The 20,373-nt window shown below is 45.1% G+C and overlaps 3 protein-coding genes across 4 annotated transcripts in view; 2 read left to right on the forward strand and 1 right to left on the reverse strand.

Annotated features, from left to right (window-relative positions):
- The first annotated feature begins 8,117 nt into the window (after positions 1 to 8,117).
- Positions 8,118 to 9,104, forward strand: LOC110211866 (lysophosphatidic acid receptor 1-A-like). The gene has a single exon (XM_020991433.1). It carries the CDS (start codon positions 8,118 to 8,120, stop codon positions 9,102 to 9,104), a length of 987 nt encoding a protein of 328 aa, XP_020847092.1.
- A 4,430-nt stretch (positions 9,105 to 13,534) lies between these two features.
- Positions 13,535 to 19,493, forward strand: ZNHIT3 (zinc finger HIT-type containing 3). The gene is made up of 5 exons (XM_020991808.2): positions 13,535 to 13,663; positions 13,855 to 13,886; positions 14,420 to 14,500; positions 17,070 to 17,150; positions 18,816 to 19,493. The coding sequence occupies exons 1-5, from the start codon at positions 13,581 to 13,583 to the stop codon at positions 19,010 to 19,012; spliced, it is 474 nt and encodes a 157-aa protein (XP_020847467.1). The 5' UTR covers positions 13,535 to 13,580; the 3' UTR covers positions 19,013 to 19,493.
- Positions 19,312 to 20,373, reverse strand: part of MYO19 (myosin XIX) — a 38,690-nt gene continuing 37,628 nt past the window's right edge. For both annotated transcript variants that reach the window (XM_020991788.2, XM_020991789.2), the window contains one exon: positions 19,312 to 20,129. In XM_020991788.2, coding sequence (XP_020847447.1) covers positions 20,001 to 20,129 — 129 coding nt within the window. In that variant the 3' untranslated portion in view covers positions 19,312 to 20,000. The remainder of the gene's footprint in view (positions 20,130 to 20,373) is intronic.

Consider the following 20,373-nt stretch of genomic DNA (forward strand, 5'->3'; position numbering starts at 1 on the left):
CGTTTCTATATGGACAGACATCCAGAGAAGCTAAGGGCTACTGGATCCTTGTTGCATGTCCCTGATGTGTTAGGGCAAAGCAAACCTCTTTTTCAGACTGTTCAGTGACTCAGGTACCTCATTTTGTCTCAGTATCAAACCCTAAAGAAAGAGTGCTGGCATTAGAACCACCTTCAACAGACGGGATAGCAGGTTTTGGTATTCTCTCATTGGGTCTACCATAGAACTGTCAGGCAGACATAATGTTATATTCTTTGTGAACATGGACCAAAATACACATAAAATAAGACATAGCATGTCACACATTAGTGGAAAATGTTAGGGGATCTCAACTTATACCTGCATAGTACCTGTGACACCAAGCCTGACAAGCTGTCATATTGCCTATATTTGAAACTCCATTTACCGGTCTTATTGCCTTACCAGGGGCAGCTAGGTGGAACAGTGGATAGGATATTGGGCCTGGAATCAGAAAGAGCTGAGTTGAAATCTGGCCTCAGACATTAGCTGTGTAACTTTGGGCAAGTCACTTAACCCTGTCTGCCTCAGTTTCCTCATCTGTCAAATGAGCTGGAGAAGGAAATGGCAAACCACTCCAGTATCTCTGCCAAGAAAACCTCAAATAAGGGTCATGAATAATTGAACACGACTGAAACAACTGAATAACCCATTTATTAAATTTTTCATTATGCACAGGAACATTACTATCTATAATTTCTGCCCTTTGAATAGAATGTAAGCTCTCTGAGGACAAGGATTGTCTCATTTCAGTATTTGTATGGGCTTAATAAATTGTTGTTGATTGATTGATCCCAGCTCTGGTATCTGGGTCCAAACCAAATATGGCTGTCTTCCACATACCAGCCCTTCAAGTAGGTGAAGTCCCTAGGTTGCTTAGCAGATAGAGTACTAGGCTTGGAATTAGGAAAACTTAAATCTTCTATCACTTGTTAGCTCTATAATCCTGGAAAAGTCACTTAACCTTCTTGTCCCACCTATAATAGCACCCACCTCCCATGGTTATTGTGAGGATAAAATGAGATATATGTAAAGTGCTTTGCAAACCTATGTAAATGTTAGCTATCACAACTTAATAATAAAGAGCTCTACCCACTACTACAGTATGGAGGTTGCATGGACTCAGGTGCCCAAAATGAGGCATTTCCAGGAGGTCTCTCTGCAGCTGGGAATTCATCCCTGTTCTCTATACAAATGCCAATGAAGGGGCCAAATACAACTTAATAATAAAGAGCTCTGGACTTGGAGGAAAAAAAAAAGTTAACTACTGCAGCCTGGAGATTGCATGGGTTAGCTCCCCAAAGGAGGCATTTCTAGGAGGTCTCTCTGCAGGGGGGGATTTATCTTGGTCCTCTATACAAATGCCAATGAAGGGGCCAAAGTAAGAGTGAATTTCTTCACCTCTTCCCTTCCCCCAATTCCAAAACCCTTGGTGTGTTTTCCCTACCCCCAAACCCCCTCCACTGGCTGTTCATCTTCAAACATACATTAAGTGCAAGCATTCTTCTAGCAATGAGATTTACAGGGTAGGATTAGGGTGCCCCTGGGTTTCCTATTTCTCCCATGAGAATTCTGACCTCTGTAAGCCAGGAGGGCTCAGGGACCTTTGTCCGGAGCCTGAGGGGGTTTGTTCAGGACCTTTGGCCCAACATCAAAGCTTTATTCCATTGAACTGATCCACCCAGGGAGCCTCAGCTCTGAATGCGGGAAGAGGAGGGGCAGCCCCCCCGAACTGGGTTTCTCCAGTGTGCCTCAGAGTTACACTTGCTCCTTCCAAACAGCTCCCCTAAATATGTGCATGAAAAAGGGATAAACATTCCCAGTTTCTTTTCTTTTGTATTTCAAGTTAAGGGGGAAAATGAGGGTGGGACAGAATTATAAAACTCTGGGCTGAAATAAGGTTGTCAGAACCCCTGGGAGGTTGGAATTATTCTAAGGAGGTTGTGTGGGGCAAAGCCATCCCGTAAACTTGGCTCTGCAGTTCCTGAAGAGAGGGCAGTCACCCTTTGCCCTGGCATCAGAGTTCACCCTGTTCTCGTAACCATAATTCTAGAGGAGTGACCATAGCTCTTAGGTGGGTCACTCTGTGGGTTTTTATTTTATTTCCCACTCTTATCTCTGAACTCTCTTCTCTTTCCTGGTTCCTAGCCATTAACAGTCACCTGCCTCTCTTTCTCCCCTACCTCTAAATCTTACCCAGAAGACAGCAGGTTCTGATCTCTAGGTATAATTGCTGCAGGGCTGGGCTGTTACCCAATGATATACAGCTACCTCACTCATAAAATTGTAGAGAGCGTAAATTAGAAAGGGCCAAGCCCATGGGTACTGGAGGGACAGATAGGGTCTGTTTACATTTATGTTAGGGTTGTATAACAGGGGTCATCCTTTAGTAGAGGGACCCAGTTGGGACTACAGGCAGATGAGTGGGGTTTGGGGAGGTTTGCTCTCTTCTGTAATTTTTTTTCCATACATAGATTTTTTTTATTTTTTTAACTTGTTTTTTTTTTATTAATTTATTTTGATTTATCAACAATCACTTCCATATGCTTTTGAGTTTAAAATTTTTCTCCCTCTTCCTCCCCGCCACCCTCCCCAAGACGGCACCCAATCTGATATAGGCTATATATATACATACCTATTAAATATATTTCCACATTAGTGATGTTGTAAGTAAAAATTAGAACCAATAGGAGGAACCACCAGAGAGAGGAAACAAAACTCAACGGAAGAGAAAAAAAAATTGCAAATAGTATGCTTCAATCTGCATTCAAACTCCATAGTTCTTTGGATGTGGATAGCATTTTCTATCATGAGGTCTTTGGAGATGTTTTAGATCCTTGTATTGCTGGGAAGGGTTAAGTTTATCAATATTAGTCATCATACAATGTGGCTATTATTGTGTACCATCTTCTGTAATTTTCCCCTTCCCAAACTCTTGCTTTCCACCCCTTTGCACACACCCCCTTTCTTTTTTCTGTTCCTATCATTGGACCCGGATCCAGGAATTCCAGGCTCCAATTCCAGGTCAGCCACTTGCTAGCTATGTGACCTTGGATAAGTCCCATAACCTTTCTGGGCCTCAGTTTTCTCATCTACAAAGTAGGAATAATGATTTTATGTGCCTTGTCTACCTTATAGTAAAGCTTGCCTTAAGACTCTCTAAGGAAATGGTAGATATGAGAGTGCTTGGTAGTAGGAATTGACATTTGTATACATATATGACATAGTTTACAGTTTTCATTATTCCTTCTTTAGAGCTAGAGGCAAACAGATGGCCCAGTGAACAGAGCACACAGACTGGAGTCAAGAAGACCTAGGTTCAAATCCAGCCTCAGACATTTATTAGTCGAGCAAGTCAAATAACCTCCCTCTGTTTTAGTTTCCTCATCTGAAAAATGGGGATAACAAAGGCATCTACCTCTCTCACAAGAATTTGAGGATCCAGCGAGACAATATTGGTGATGTGACTGGCCTAGTTGGTGTTTAGTAAATGCTTTTTTCCTTCCTTTTTTTTCTATCTCTTCCTGTGTGTTCTCCTTCTCGGAAGTGCCCTGAACCCTCCACCCAATCCCCAATTCTTCCACCAAACCTGGATAGGTCTAGTGGCTTTGGGGCCGCCCCATCCCACCCCCACTCATTGCCTCTTGGAGTTTAAGTAATGTGGTCTTGCTGCCAAGATGACTGAAGTCACCAAGAGTCAGACACGACTGAAAAAATGGCTGAGCAACAGAGAAAAGTCTATCCACGATAATAAGAAGCAGGTCAATGATCTGCAGAGAAATTAGGATTAGACTTGGAGGAAATGCTGCGGGGGATGGGGCAGGGAAAGTCAGAGTTGACCCTGAGTATTTGCTCTTGAGAGATGTGGGGGTGCTCCAGAGCCCGGTGTGGAGGGGACAGTGTTTGCAGCCTGAAAAATGAGTGCTTGGCGTGCTCAGTTCCCTTATACCATATGAAGCTATTCACGGTGGAAGGGCCTTGTTTTACTTTTATCTCCTAAAAGGTGGGGGAAGCTGCTCCATCACTCACATCCGGGAATCCCTAGAGGCTTATGGTAGGACATCATTTAGGTAACTGAGATCTTGGAGGCCAACCCCTTCATTGTGTTGTCGTTGTTCAGTTGTATCCAATTCTTTGTCATGATCCCACTTAGGATTTTCTCTGCAAAGATATTGGAGTGGTTTGTCATTTCCTTCTCTAGCTCATTTCACAGATATGAGGAAACTGAGGCAGACAGGGTTAAGTGACTTGCCCAGGGTCACACAGTAAGTAAGTGTCTGAGACCAGATTTGAACTCAGAAAGGTGAGCCTCCCTGACTCCAGGCCCAGTGTTCCATCCACTGCACCACCTCAGTGCCCCACAGGAGTTTACTATGGAGATCTGATTGAGGGGCAGTACCTCCCAGCACTCTCTCCCTTTCCCCAGACCACTGTAAACCTCTCACTAAAGTTCTGGCTCCCTGGTTGTGGGCCTGGATCCCCAACCTCGCTATTCATGAGTGGTAAGAGAAGAGACAGTTAAGAAAAGTCCAGTGTCCTGCACACGTTCCCTTCCTAGGAGGGGCTTTTAGCTGCTTTCCCCTCAATTCCCTTAGACAGCAGAGTTAATCTGGGAGGAAGAGAGTGAGAGTTGTCCATCAGGGTGGAGAGGACATTTTCCAGGGGGAGGGTGAGAGGAAGGAGGGGGTGGGAACCTTATGACATCAAACCTTCTAAAATAGAAATAAAGCTAAGAAACATGGCCATCACAATGAGGAAAAAACCAAACAAACAACCATGTTCCTCACCCCAGCCTTGCAGATATGTTCAAACATTCTCCTAGCCAGCCCCTTATAATATCCTGGCTGCAAAACCTATGTCGTGTAGATAAACAGGGAGCTGGAACTGACCTGTTATGGGTTCTCTTATTTGTACTTGTTCTTACCATTTGCAGGGAATGATACCTTTCAGGTGCTAAATATTTCATTGTTAATAAAGTAAGGACGCCTGTAAGGGCATTGGTTGTCTAGGAGGGATTACTGTCTTTCAGGGCCAGCTCTTTGGGGATGTTGTATTGGGAGAGAAGCATCGATGGTCAAGGAAAGGGCTGAAGGATTTTCAAAGGTTGCATTGGGAAGAGAAGAACCCAGAATTCATTGCACCTCCTCCTCAGACCTGGAAGGGACTTCAAAGAGCATCCAGTCCAACCTCTTTATTTTTTACATACAGAAGCTGAGACCAGAGAGGAAGTCTGAAAGTAACCTCTCTTCCTCCCTTTGCACAAGATGGAAAGAGTACCAATGTGTATCCTTGGGGAGAAGACTTTTTTCTCTTGCCATGGAGTACTTGATACAGTACACATCAATACCCTTCTTTTTGGGGACTAACAAGCGTTTCAGTGACACAGAGGAGACAGGAGTAAGCACTGAGCTAGTCTGGGGACACAGACTGCATTGCCATGCCAGTCACGGGTGCAGCCTGATAAAATTAACAAGAAATGGAAGTCTGCTGAACTTGACATGATGCATAAACTAACGGGGGAGAGAGAGACAGAAAGACAGAGACAAGAGACAGAGAGGGACAGAGAGAGAGAGGAGGGAAGGAAGGACAGAAGGGGGAGAGAAAGAGAGAGATGAGGAAGGAATGGAGAGAGAGAGATAGGAGGGAGGGAGGGAGAGAGAAAGAGATGAAGGAGGAAGGGAGGGAAGAGAGAGAGAGGAAGGAGGGAGGGAGAGGGGAAAGAGAGAGAGAGAGAGAGAGAGAGAGAGAGAGAGAGAGAGAGAGAGAGAGAGAGAGAGAGAGAGATGAGGGAGGGATGGGGAGAGAGAGAGAGAAATTAGGGCACCTAGTGTAGCTGCAGCATAGGAAAGCAAACGAACGAACTCAGGGAGAGTAATATGAAAATGGCCATGAGGTGCTGTCCCTTCAAGGAAGTCCTTGAGACTTCTGTGACTGCGGGTTAGGCTATGACTAAGTCCTGGACTACAAGTTGTAGCAGTTCTCAGAGTGTAGTCTGAGGACCCCTTGGGGTCCTTAGGACCCTTTCAGAGGATCTACAATGTCAAAGCTACTTTCAAATAATAAGATGTCTTAATTTCTAATATGGTAAATATCAACAGATGTAACCTACATAAACAAAAGCTCTTTGGGAGCTCCTTAATAATTTTTAAGAGTGTTAACTTTAAGGTAACTGTTAAACACTAAGGGAGGGAAGACTGCTTACTACTGTTAGATTATTATCAGTAGGACTATTTCTTTTATTTGTTTCTGTGTTTTTTCTACCTTTAATAAATATGTTCCCTGTTAAAAGTTTTGTCAGTTTGTAGATAATCATGCAGAGAATTGGGACCCTTATAGAAAGACATGAACCACATTCTAATATACCTAGGGGCTGAACTCTGGTTGAGTTCAGAGCCATTAAAGATTAAGAGAGCAGACAGTTTAGAAATTGATGCCAGTTCATGGGAGCTCAGACCTTGAACCACAGATTACACAGATGAAGAAACCGAAGCCCAGAGAAATGAAGGGACTTACTGAAGATTATAGAGACAGTAAGTAACTAAAACAGATTTAAGATCCAAATCTTATGACTCTGAGTCAATACTCTTTCTACAACATCACACTAGAGCCAAATAGTAAGCCACAGCTGGTGAATTAATCCAGTGTCTCCTGATCCCATGAACTTCCTTTGTGTGTTTATTCATACATTGCTGTGTTGTTGTTCAGTTGTGTCCTACTCTTAGTAACCCCATTTGGGGTTTTCTTGGCAAAGATACTGGAGTGGTTTGCCATTTCCTTCTCCAGCTCGTTTTACAGGGGAGGAAACTGGGGCAAACAGGCTTAAATGACTTGTCCAGAGTCACTTAGCTAGTAAGTGTCTGAGGTCATATTTGAACTCAGGTCTTCCTAACTCCAGGCCCAACACTCTATCCACTGCACCACCTAGCAGCCTTTACATTTATGTACCTCTGCGAATTTTTTTTTTTTAGAATTCTTCCTCCAAGGCTCAGGTCAGGTGTGACCTCCTCCACAAAGCCTTCCTTATCTTCCACGCTGAAAGTGTTCTTTCCCTTCTAAAAATTTCCTATAACATTTGGATCTTTCCCTTAACACCAATTATTTTGTATTATATACATCTATGTACATGTCATGGTCTCCTCTCCTGCTGGCTAAGTATAAGTTCATGGAGGGTGGAAAGTTTAATTATTTTACTGTAATTGTGTAATTATTTCATTTGTGTATCCCTAGTGCCTACCACTGCATCTTTATATGTAATAGATGTTTAGAGTTTAAATTTACGAACTACGTGTGTGGGGAGCAAGGAAGTAGGGGTTTAGATGTGTGTTTCTGAAACAACAGTGACCTCTGCTGGCCATATTCACTGCACAGGTTGATTCCATAAATTCTGTTGTGTATTCGCTCTCCCTACCTTCTTCTCCTATTAGTAACTGGAAGATTCTCCCTGAGGGCTAGCTAAAATTTCTCTTGAAAACTCCATCAATTCTTTCTTAGTTCTCAATTGGCTGTGGATACTAGCAAGTTTGTGGTTTGAAGAGATAACATTTAGAGAATTTCTGACCAACTTCTTGGTTTCCTCCACTCAGCCAAAACCTCCCTCTAACTGCTCTGTGAATATTATCTCATTTATTCCCCTGTATTACTCAGACAGATCTTTACTGGGTAGCAGAGGTATGTTGAATGAACCAGGATGTTTCCAAGCTTCTTACACAGTAAGCTTCTCTCAGACCTTATTACCCTCTCTCAGTTAAGAGAACCCTAGTCTGTCAAAGAAATTTCTACTTAACAAAATATCGATCTGATTGCTCCAAATCCATTGTGGATGATACACCTTTGGTCCCTGATAAGGGTTCCCTGTGGGAAGACTGCTGGCTGGTGATTAGACCTATTTTGCCCTGTGGGTTATCATAGCAACCAGGAGGTGGAGGTGGGCAGCAGCTATTTTCCTTGGTTAGTAACCCAAATGCTCCAATGGGCAGGTGGTTAAAGTTTAATCAGACACTGGTAGGAAAGGGGAGTAGGGGGTGCCACCTTCACTCTTCCATTTGCAACGGTGTGGAGTGGGACTGTGTAGCTCTGTGACATTAGTGTGGGAGGCTATGATGACTTTGCATGAGAATTGCTCCTGGAATGGTAGCCAACTGTGGAGCCCACAGCTGGTATTGGTACTAGGCATCCCTCAGGTAACTCTCAACATCCTGTCCCTGGTCTCCAATGGGATTGTCATCATAGTCATCTTGGCGTCCCGTGATCTCCACCACCCCATCTTCATGCTCTTTGGCAACCTGGCCTTGTCGGACCTTTTGTCCAGTTCATCTGGCCTCTGGATCTCCGTGCTATTTCTGGCCCATCCTGACAATACCATTCGTGGTTCCCGTGATCTGCTGGTACCATATGCTCTTTATGCGACCTCAGTCTTTTCCACCATCTACAACCTGGTCAGTATTGGCATTGAGCGGTACCTGATGGTGGTGGGTGGGGGACTGAGGGCTCCAGTGAGGGTGTCCAAAAGAAAAGCAGTCACTGTGGTCTTGGCTAACTGGACCCTTGCAGTCACTCTGGGTTCATTACCTCTGCTATCTTGGAATGTCCTGGACAGTAGTTGCCAGCCTTCGGAACTCTATGGTCCCTTCTGTATAAACTACCTAATCTTCATCACCATCCCTCACTGTGTGGTGGCCTTGGCTCTGCCTCTTTTCAGCTACCTGAACATCGTGTTGGTGCTGAAGAAGCAGGAGGCTGCCATGGAGAGTCATGGAGGAGGGGGGTCCAGATTAGCTGAGGTTCCAGTGGTCCGGACCAGCATTGCTATCTGGCTGCTGACTGTGGCTTCCTACACTCCCTTCTTTGCTGGTGTTCTGGTGGATGTGGCTGGATGGCATTGCCCTGAGGATCTATATCCTGGCTTCTTTGTGTTCCGAAATGTGACTGCCATTATGATCACTCTTAATGCTCTAGGGAACCCTGTGCTCTACACTCTCAAGGTGAAGAGCCTGGGCAGCAAGTTTCTTCTCCTGTTCTCTAGGTGCTCTCCCAACAACCAGATCCAAATGCAAGACATTAGGGATGTTAGGACATTTAATCCCTGATGACTTCCTCTTCTTCCAAAACTGGATATTGCCAAGAACAGGAGAGGGTGGGCATCATCTACACTAGATTCATTCTGAGGTGAGGGATAAAGTAGGGGAAGAGATTGCAAACTGCATATAATGCACAGGGGAAATTCTTCAATTATCTTGATAGGATTTAATAATCACAACTAATCTTTGTCATAGTGGGAGTGGGTTAGGGATCTGTGTGCTTTTTCTCCTTGCTATTGAATAGTCCATTTGGCTGTGTAGGCAGCAGGGACAGGGGTTAATTTGGATATAAAATGAGAAGGATTTGAGTCACTTAGGAGAAATCAGGCTGTCTCATTTTGGTGGCTGCTCCAAACTTGTTTAAAGAAAGGCTTAAAGTGTGTGCTTGACTGAGAGGGACAGGGAGCCCTCAGGATTATTGACATGGTGGACTGAAGTCAAGGTCACTTTAACTTTCTGATGGAGAATTCGAAGACAGAGGGAGACAGTAGCGGAAGGGATCTTTCCATATACCCCAGATGTCTCCTAGATGACATCTCCTCGCCTCTGCGAGGCAGAGAACGTTGGACCTGGTTCAGCACTCAGGGGTTGGACAGCTCCCACCTTACCAGCTGGGCTGGAGGAGTTAGTTGCAGGGCTTGAGTCCTGAAGTAAGCGGAGCCAGCGTCCTGAGGTACCTCACACTTTTGCAGTATTCCTCTCCACTCCTGGTGCTCTTGAGAAGGGGCTGGGAAAGAAGGTGAAGGAAGTATTCTCTGGGATTGAATGAAGGAGGGAAGGTAAGAAGGGGAGGGAAGTCTGATTCTTCCGGCCAGATGCCTTCCCTTTTGTTTGTTTTCTCTAGACCTCACCTTAGTATTTTTCACTCACTCTCCCAATAAATTTACTTTCTCTTGATGTAGTTGCTCATTGCACTGCTTGTGTGAGTTCCAGGAGCTATTTTCTCAACTTGAGCAAGTGTCTGGCACTATGATCAGAAAGCACCTGAGGCAGGGATGAAGGGAACACAATCCAAACTGAATTGCTCCAGGCCAGTGTGAACCTGGGGAATTTACAGTGAAGACCACAAACTGTATTTTACTGATGGGAAGATGGAGGTTAGATTTGATAGTGCTCTCAGTCAAGAAGGCAGAACTGAATACTAGTCTCTAAGGTATTTTGTCTTGACGTCCCAGTCCTCCTCTTCCCTCTCCACCCCTTCTCCCATGCTCATAACAGGGATTTCTGTCCTTGGTTGGGGTAGGGGAAGGAGTTGGAACTCAGGGACATGCCTAAGAGGCAAATCACTCCTAACCTTCCCATCCACTCCTATGTATGCATGTATTTATTTTTGGACTTGATCTGTGATTTCACTGGGGAAGGGAGGTCCTGAGGAGGAAACTATTTAAGCAGATTGGTACCTTCTTGGCACTTACGGTCTTAGTTTCATGAGGGACTTTGAAGGGTTAAATGAACTACCCCATGTATCAGTGGCAAGACATGGACCCAGGTCTAAGGTCAGCTTTCTAGTCACAACATCTAGCAAAAACAAGTCACAGGCAAGTCAGGACATCCCCCTGTGATGTCATTGGTCCTCTTTGATCATGAAGGACAACAACAACAGAACAATGAAGAACAGCTTTTAGCCACAAAAGAGACACCTGAGGGGAAGTGAGTGGGATGGGAGAATACTAGAATTCTTATAAGGAAAGGATTTTATAGATTGTCTGGTCCAAATCCCTTCTTTTTACAGAAGATGAAACTGCATCTCAGTGAGGACCTATTTCTATAAAATTGGTATTATCCATAGTCTATGACTCTGAGTGAGGCTCTGGGCATCCCACTAAAGTTCTTAGGCAGTAAATAGCAGGGTTCAAATCCAGGTTCAGCCTGGCACAATCGATGTGATTTTCACCACAACAAAAGAATAGTCTCTCCTTTAGGTCTTTAGCGACAGATTTTGTTTGTTTTTAAAAGAGCCAGTGGAAGCCTTCACCTCATTCTTTCCAATCTATTGACCTCTCTGATATCCCTCCAAAACCCTAAAAGCCTAGAGATCTACAAAGTGCCAACAAGTGAGGGATGCAATCACTTGCCATACCCTAAGGAATGCTCAGGCCAGAACTTGAGCCTCAGCCAAAGGAGCACAAAGAAATGTCACCTAAAAGGCTGGAGAGAGGAGGAGAAAAATAAGGATCAGGAGGGATGGGTGAGGCATGAGGGTCAAGTTGTTTGAGCACTGCATAGGAACAGACCTGAGAGCAGAAGAGAAAGTAGCTACCCAAGTATTTACAGCATTTACTCTGTACAACAGGGATCATTATCATCTCCAGCAGATGGCGAGTGTTCCCTTGGATAGCTTTCTTGTCTTCCAGGGAAAAATCACTAAGGCTCTGTCTTCTGCTCTAGTCATTGGAGTGCTCTTAGCTCCTGTCTTCCAGCCCCTCTTGGAGAGGGGGCAGAAGAGGGGCTATGGAAATGTAGAGGTGCCACCTAGGCAAATAACCCAGAAGGAAAGACCTGAATGTCTATTCCTTACTCACCTTCATCCCTACCCCCTCCAGGTTGTAATCCTCCACCTCAGTTTCTTCAAAGAGACGGCTGAAGAGGAGGGACTCAAGGGAGCTCTCACCACTTCAAGAAAGGAAGGTCCATTTTGGGTGGCCTGTGTGACAGTCAGTGTCCCATTCTAGACATTGGTCCTTCTCTAACTGGCACAACCAAGCAAAGAAAGCCCAAGCAGTGTTTTTACCAGGCTGGATGTGCTTGCTTTAGTTTCACAGAGTCCCAGAAGGCTCTCTCAAACATCTGTCTAATATGTCCCCTTCTCTCCTCCGACACTGCCACCATTCCAGTGCTGGCCCTCATCAATTCCCCTCAATTATTGCAATAGATGGTTTGTGGTTTGCCTTCCTCAAGTCTTTCCCCACTCTAATCCATCCTTCATTCAGCTACTAAATCACTAAAATGATTTTCTTACAGCACAGGTCTGATCATGTCAGTCTTGCACCCTCCCAACCCCAACAAATAAACTCCAGAAGCTTCCACTTGCCTTCAAGAGCAATGCTCAGTTTGGCATTCAAAGTCCTTCATAACCCAGCCCTCTCCAACCTTTCTAAGTCTTCCTACATCTTACTCCAGGATAAGTACTCTTCAGTTCAGTGACATTGGCCTCCTGGCTGTTCTACATATGAGAAATCTCAGCTCCAAACATTCTGTCTGGCTGTCCCCCATACCTGGAATACCCTCCCTCCTCCACTCCAACTACTGACTTCTCTGGCTTCCTTTAAGTCCCAACTAAAATCTCACTTTCTACTGGAAGCCTTTCCGAACCCCTCTTAATTCTAATGCCTCCCTTCTGTTGATTATTTCCTACTCATCCTGTAATACCTTACTTTGTATATATTTATTTGCATATCTTTCCCTTAGACTGTAAGATCCTTGAGGGCGGGGGCAGTATTTTATTTCTTTTGTATCCCAAGCACAGCACTTGGTACTTAGTAGATACTTAATAAATGCTTACCGATTGATTGGATTGATTGATTGATGGGAAAGGGTGAGATGAAAATAAGTTTCATGTAAAGATATATGTAATAAATATATAAATCATCCTTGAACCTGGTCCAAGGACACCCCCTCGACCAAAGACTGGGGAAGGAAGCTTGGGGCTGCCCTGATCCCTTGGCTGTGTTCTTCCAAAGCATGTGATCTTGGAGAAATCCAGATCATAGAATTTAGAGACGGAAGGAGCCTTAGAAATTTAGTCCAACTGCCTCATTTTAGAAATGATCCCTTCTATCATGATCTCCAGAAACTCATCAAGTAGAAAGATGACATCAACTCTGAAATACCTTCTCAGTACCCCGTGTCCCTGCCCCACCCCCATTGGAGGTGAAGGGTGAACTTAAGGGACCTCCCAGTTCCTCCATTTAAGGAGGGGGCCCAGGGTAGTCACCTCGTTTAACCCTGGCTGCAGGACTTCACCGTGCCCTGGCGCCAGGTATCCTCGCCCTTCCCCCTTTCCGGCTTCTTATATAGTGTCTTTCCCCCATTAGATTGTGAGCTCCTTGGGGGCAGATTGTCTTTTGCCTTTCTTTGTATCCCCAGTTCTCAGCACAGTGCCTGGCACACTGTAGGCACTTAAATAGATGTTTAATGACTGTTCACTGTTGTCCATCTCAAGACCCTACGAAAACCTACTAAGCCTACCCAGGTCCCACAAAACTCTGGAGGGACTTGCGTACTTCTAAAGAACTACGTGAGCTTTCCTTCTACCCAGCCTACCCACGTGCAAGATCAAATACTTGGCGCTGTACTATCTGGGTCTAGTAGGTGGAGGGAGCGGGGATCGATTCGTTTTGCCTAGCTATGGCCTTGGCTAGGCCCGGATTGGAGGATCCTGAGGAAACAGATCACATACTTCCGGGTTCTCTCGCGATACACAGACCTTAGGGGGCGTGGCGCGGGAGTTCGGCACGCGCTTGCGCCGGAGTCTCGGAGGTGGCTATGGCTTCTCGAGGAGTGCGGGCTGTGTGTTCCGAGTGCGAGGAGGTACCCAAGTACCGCTGTCCCGCCTGCCGCGTCCCGTAGTACGTGAGGGGAGTAGGGAGGGGGGAGTAGGGAGAGGGGAAAGGAGCGGGGAGGCCCCCGTGGGCTCTGGGCCGGGACTGGGGAGGCTCGTGGGAGGCGGCGGCAGTTCCGGGTTCCAGCCCCAGAGGAGCCCGCGTGCGGAAAGAGGCGCCCGCCTGCTCTGACCCACCTGTCCCTGGTTCTCTTGCAGCTGCTCCGTGCCCTGCTACAAGAAGCACAAAGGTAGGGAGGGGTGCGGTCCCCCAGACCCCCAGCAGAGCCCCGTGAGCTCGCCCTGCGGCCCCGCCCCCCCCCGCCGGTCCGTCCTCTCCTGTGGCATCTGCTTTGTCCTGTCTTCCCTTTCCTGTTCCCCATTCTCTCCTGTTTACTCTCTCTCATCATTTATCCCGTCTCTCTTCCCTTCTCCCTGCCCTGTCTCTTTCCCCCATTCTCTTCTGTCCCGTTTGACTTTCTTCTCTTTCATCTTATCAGTAGCTTTCTCCTCATTCTTTTCCTCTCATCTTTTTGTCCCTCTTCTCCCTTCCCCCTTTCCCATTTCTGTCCTTTTGTTCCTTTTCCCATTGTCTCAAAATCGAAGAGTCATGGTGCTTTTTTTTTTCTTTTTACTGTCTCCTGCGTTTTGAATGGTAAGTAAGTGAAGGCTATAGTTTATGCCCTTTCTGTTCTTTTCCTTTCTCCTTCAATCCATCCAGGCTCAAGCTTGCATGGGGTTTGCCTGCTTTGTAAAGAGACTTTGGTATTTCTTAATTTTCCAGAGCAGTGCAAACCCTCTCATGTTGTGAAAAATGGAGACTCAGATACACATTTTGTGAAGACAAAGATTTCGGAGGACAAAGGTGAGTGACTTTTTGGAATGGTGAAACTGGGAGGCTTAAGGACTAGATAATGGACATTTTGATAGGAAAGAAAAAAAGTTGAAAAGAGTAAGGAAAGGAGAGAATAACAAACATGTAGGTGATAAAATTGTGCTGCATTTTTGTGGCAGGGAGAACATTCCAGGCAGTGCATAGGGACTGGACCCGAAGCATCCAGTGTGAGGAAGGAGACCAGTACCTGGGCCTTAGAGAAGGCGAGTAATGTGTAAAAAAAAAAAGTGTAAAAAAAAAGTTTAAGAAAAACCTAGAGACATAGAAAGGAGCCAAGTTATGAAAAACTTTAATTCCAGCTAGAGGGATTGATATGTGATCCTGGAGGCAAGGGGGCTACTGGAGTTTTGAGGTGGGAGTGGGGCATTGGGGTGACATGGTCAAACCTGTGCTTTAGGAAAGCCACTTTGGTGGAGGATGGATTATCATAGGGTGAGATGTGAGGCTGGGAGACCAAATAGGAGGCTTTTACAGTAGAATAAAGGAGACCTGAACTTGCTTTTAGGCAGAGGGGGATGAAGGCAGGACAGAGAATTGACAGAGAAAAGCTATAGGATGGGATGGGATCTGGACCATGGGTAAACATAATTTTGAAAAGTAGGAGAGAAGGTTTTTCTTCTGAAATGTTATGGAAAGAGGAAAGGACAGGTAAAATATTCAGAATAACATTAAGGCAGAGGAGGGAAGTTGAGGGAGCTCACATTTGATATTCTCAGTAGTAGGAAGTGAGGTCACCCAGAAGGGGATAGAGGGGGTAAAATGAGGTGTTTGAGAGAGGTTTGGTAGAGTCATTGTGGGAGTGATATAGTAGTAGGATAAAGAGTATTGATTAGTAGTGGAGATGCGTTGGCCTAGTTATGGGACTTTGTCCATTCAGCTACTTGGGCATGGAGAAATCGATTGAGAGGAATTCCCAAGGGTTCAGAATTGGCAAAGAGTGGGGTTTGGCCAAAAGTCCTGGGTAGTGATGGATTCAGGGATGCTACAGACAGTGAAGGTTGGCTGACATCTTTCTGCCCTTTTAGTTAAGGGATTGAGAAGAGTCCCATGGTGTATTAGAAGCCCCACACCCAAAGCAAGGGGTTGTGAGAGAATTGTGGGAATTGAGTTAACCCTACAAGCTTTTGACTCGATTCCAATTTTAGCTCAGTTTCCTTTCTGTTCAGTTGTGGGGATCTAGTGCACTTTGTCTAGTGAGAAAACTTTGTTCAGTTATGGGAATTGTGAGAAAACTTTATTGCATTGTTTTGAACTAAGCCCTTCGTGGCTAGGAAGCTGGACCACCTCTACCTGTTGCTTAGAGATCTGTAAGTAAGGGCCTGGGTTATGCTGACCGGAAACCTAGTCAGATCCAAAGACAGATGTGTAAGGAGTTTTCTCACAGTTATACATCTCAAGTAACTCATGTCTTATCTGAAAACTGCCCTGTACTGGTCAGTCAGTTACTGTTTCCTTGTTCCCTTGATTGAATCCAGACGTTTGTGGGAAGGGGGGGAATGGGACATCTCTTTTTCTGATTTTGGGGAATTGCACCTGTTTGCTCTCCCCGTCCCCTCCCAACTTGGAAAACTCCTAATCTTTCCTCCAGTTAGAAGTCAGATTACTTATCTTGCATCTTGGTTTATATCCCATTGTTTGCTTTATTGCACCAAAAATTTGCATCCTCCTATATTTCAGTTGAGGAGGCCTGGTTCTGATTAATTTGCTATGCAATTGGCATGCATTATGTACTAAATTGATATGCTTAGAAGCTCCAATTTGTTTTCTCCGTTGTTTCAGGTTTCACTTGACACTTGACACAGGGGCAGACATAAGGATGGAGAGTTCAGTTAGGTGTTTAATGAGCATCTACAGAACTGCATGCTGGAGCTGTTTTAAGTTCTTCAGTGGGACACATAAAATTCAGGCCTCTGTCAGGAGGATGGCAGGAATTGATACAGTGGGTACTCTTGCTAAGTTATTCCTTATAGGAAGTTTTCCCTGATCCCCTAAGTGGGGTATTCCCTTCTTCCTCCTTAGAACTTCCTGAGGACATGCCTTCTGCATACCTCCTTTCCTCTTTTCACACTCTACCTTGCATTCATTGATTTGTTCCATCTTCCAGTGTGGATTGTAAACTCCTAGAAGGCAAAGATTTGTTCTCTGGTGGGAATGGAGCTGGATCTGACTATTTCCTTTCTAGAAGTTTTCCACCCATAAAACTTCATAGGCTGAGTACTTTGGGTTCCTAGATTTGTAATGTTTGTTCGCTGACCATAAGCCCCCTTCCCTAATATTGATAAGGCAGGCAGTGAGGCCCCAGAGAATCATGGGATCATAGAGTCAAAGCTGGAATGGACCTCAGAGGCCAGAAGCTTAGGGAGTTGATTGTGAGATTATACTGGCAATAACTATCAGAGGTAGGATTTGAATCTAGGTCCTGTGGGTTCCACTCTTCTTTGCAGGACCCTTCTTTTGGGCATCGCAAGTGGCATTGAAGACATTTCCATCTGTTTAACTGGGGAAAAAACTGAGCAAATAACAAACACTTGTCTTCTAGGTAGTGATTGGTCAGTGGCTGATATTCTGGACAGTGATGATGAAAAGGATAGAGTCTCTGTTGGGAAGCTGAAGGACCTGGGTAAGTCAATGTCCTACCTCACATTTAATCCTGTATGTGGTTTTGTAATCTGATGGGCCCATAGCATAAAAAATGTTTGCATGTATTAAGCCGAAGTATGACTGTTGTCTATGAACACAGAACAATTATTGACAGATTGCTTAATTAGGATCCTCTTTATAGCTAAGCAACTGTTTGTTACAATTACATACAGACCCTGTGGCTGCCTGAGAAATTGCCAAAAAAAATATCGCCAGAGTTTAACTCCCAATGAGAAGAGCCTTTCCATATGGTGGAGAGGACACTACCTATTTGTGTGGCAATGGACGAACTGTTTACTCTCTCCAAGCCTCAGTTTCCCCATTTGTAAAACGAGGGGGTTGGACTAGATGACCTCTGAGGTCCCTTCTGGCTCTGGGATCCGTGACCCTGTAGGGCTGGCAGAATATCTGTGTGACATTCGAGTCTGTGCCTGCCATCTCTCTCAATTTCAATAATGACTAAAGGGAAGGAGATGTTTATTAAGCAGATGTATGCCAGGAGTGTCAGAGCGTAATCCTGTTCAGTGAATGGGAAATTATATGTTTAGCATCTATTTCAAGCACCTGTGGGGTTTTGTGGTTTTTTTTTTCTTTCTGCCAGGCAGTGGGGTTAAATGACTTGCCCAGAGTCACACAGCTAGTAAGTGTAAAGTGTCTTGAGGCCGGATTTGAACTTGGGTCCTCCTGATTCCAGGGCCAGTGCTCTATCCATTGTGCTGGTTTTTTTTTTTTTAAATCGGTAAGGATACTACCCTTCTCCTTTACACACACACACTCACACTGTCTCTCCCTCTCTCTCTTTCACTTTATTTTTAACATGGGATACTGGGCCACAGCAGTAAATTCCAAACCAGTGTCATTGCAAATTTAGGCCTTTTCTCTCTATGGTGGTGTGACTTAAAAGTTCTGTACCATCTGGTGCTCCCCCCCACCCCCCATGAGGGATACTCAGCTGAGCACAGGATAGAACCTGAATGCCTAATGATAACAAGGTTCTATTCACTCTTGGCCTTTGTGGGTTTGCTGAGGCAGGATAATGTTGGAGGACGTCGGACTCCTCCACTTAACTAGTGCTTTCACCCCACAGCAACTGTCTCCAGGTGTTATCTTCATTGCCTCCACTCCTTACTGCCTCTGCTGTAAGGAGGCCTTGGAAATGAAGTCATTTGTAAGGTGTGCATTAAGCCTGCTCAGTCACACCTAGCCCCAGCACTGATAAAATGCTTTGTCCTTTCTCAAAATTGAGTTGTAATTCTTTGCTGGCTAAATGCCAAAAAGGGGCTAAGAACTGGCTTCTGAAATTTTTGCTTGACTTCCAGGTGCTTCAGAAGTTTTTTGTCTTTATTTTTTTAAGGATACTGAAAAGATCCTTACTTTACAATTATCCCAAGAGTCTTAACATGGTTGATTTTGTATCTTTGATGTTGATGGTTAATCTTAGGACATCTAGTTTCACCTTCTATGTGGATGTTGTAATAGGCAACAGGAGGCCAGGTAATCAGGTAGCCATGTGTGTTTAAAGCTTTAGCCCTAGTAAAAGCTGTGTACTTCCTTACATTGGATTCCCTGAAACTCCAGTGGAAGGGGTAGTGCTTTTAGTACTGTTGTGCTTGCCCTTCACGTTCATTCTTGTCTGTTTCTCAAGGGGACTGTAAGGAATTAAGGAACTTACTGACCAATCCCCACCTCCGCCAGTTGCTGGTCAGCATCGACCAGGCAGAAGACAAAGAGACCCTCATGAAAAGTCATATGCAAGAGCCCTTGTTTGTGGAGTTTGCTGACTGCTGTCTTAGAATTGTTGACCCTCCTGAGAAAGAAAACTCTTTGGATGTGGAGGGGTGAATTGGGCTTGCTATGAGTTCCTGCAAACGTGGAGAAAGAACTAGGCAGCCTCTTGGAAGGAGGAAACTGGAGGTCGGTGCTCTCACTCTGGGGTTTAGAGTGGAGACTGGATCACAGGCAGTTCCAGGACCTGATGAACAGGGCTCTCCCCAAGGGAGGGGCTCAGCTGGGAGGCTGGCTCTTGTCAAAGGCCTGGGACTCTCCAGCCTCTACTTTTCATCTTGCCAGTGGACACAGTGTGCTCAAGCCCAACAGAGGTAACTTATTTGGTGGGAAGAAAGACTGATAGTAACGTGGACTGGTTCTTTAAAAAGTTTTATTTGTTCATGGCACACATCAAAACAAGCCTAGGAGAGGGGGTTGTTTGGCCAAGTTTCCCTCTCCTACATGTCTGAGTAAAACATCGGCTTGGCTCAGCTTGGCTCAGCTTGTTCTTGGATGCCACTAGTAATGACATTTAAATAAAATGGAGAGTTACTGATTTTAGTGCAAGCTGTTTTCATTTTCTCCAGATCATCATCTTTGGTGTAGAACAAACTAATCATCTGAAGTAACTTTGGATGGTGTCAACATAACACTATTATCTAGACTTTATCAAGTAACAAGTCTCTGCCTTGATTTCAGCCACATTCCTACTGCTTTCACCCAGCACGATTTGCAGAATCCCACTCTAAAAAACCTGCACTGACCCTTCTCCCTTTCTACCTGAAGGAGCTGCCCTGTGCCTGGGGAGCATGAGCCCAAAGGCTAAACTGCCGAAGGCCCTCATCACTGCCAGGGCTGCTAACGTGCTTAGAATCAGTGCTTCTAAGAGTTGGGCTCGGGGAGGTATAGTCTCATGTATAATTGAGGTCCCTGGGGGAGGATGATTGGAATACTGTGTTTCATAAATGCATCAAGAGGCCGAGTCCTGAAGGAAAACAAAGTGCAGTGCAGGGAGACTTGCCCCACCTCAGAGGGTGGGCAAGGTTCAAGGGCAAGAAGAGTATCAAACTGGAATCAATCTGTGTCTGTCCAGCAGGATCTGATTAAAGCCAGTGTTGTTGTAGTTCTGTGGCTCAGGACTGATGTTGGCATAGAGCAAGGGGGACTTCTTGCAGTGAAACCTGATGGAGCCCTAGAGAGACAGTCAAATGGCACTTGGCTGTATTCCCTGGAAGAACACAGGCCCTGACCACCCACGTTCCAGCCCTAAACCTCTTTCCACACCACATCCTAAAGGATGTACAGACGACCCCCCATCATTATATTTTCACCCCCTTGTAAATAGGCCCTGGAGTTGCCAACTCATTTTCTAGTGACCATTCTCTCCTACTTACCTCATTAGTCTTAACTAGTAAATGAAAGCTCACATTCATTTG

This window comes from Phascolarctos cinereus, unplaced genomic scaffold (assembly GCF_003287225.1).
Source record: "Phascolarctos cinereus isolate Bilbo 61053 unplaced genomic scaffold, phaCin_HiC Scaffold_5;HRSCAF=322, whole genome shotgun sequence".
Lineage (NCBI taxonomy): Eukaryota > Metazoa > Chordata > Mammalia > Diprotodontia > Phascolarctidae > Phascolarctos > Phascolarctos cinereus.

Bases quoted from the DNA above. Each gene is read 5' to 3' on its own strand.
- ZNHIT3 (XM_020991808.2), top strand. From the start codon at position 13,581: ATGGCTTCTCGAGGAGTGCGGGCTGTGTGTTCCGAGTGCGAGGAGGTA. The intron at 13,664-13,854 runs GTACGTGAGGGG...GTTCTCTTGCAG, and splicing joins CCCGCCTGCCGCGTCCCGTA to CTGCTCCGTGCCCTGCTACA. The intron at 17,151-18,815 runs GTAAGTCAATGT...CTGTTTCTCAAG, and splicing joins TGGGAAGCTGAAGGACCTGG to GGGACTGTAAGGAATTAAGG.
- LOC110211866 (XM_020991433.1), top strand. From the start codon at position 8,118: ATGACTTTGCATGAGAATTGCTCCTGGAATGGTAGCCAACTGTGGAGC.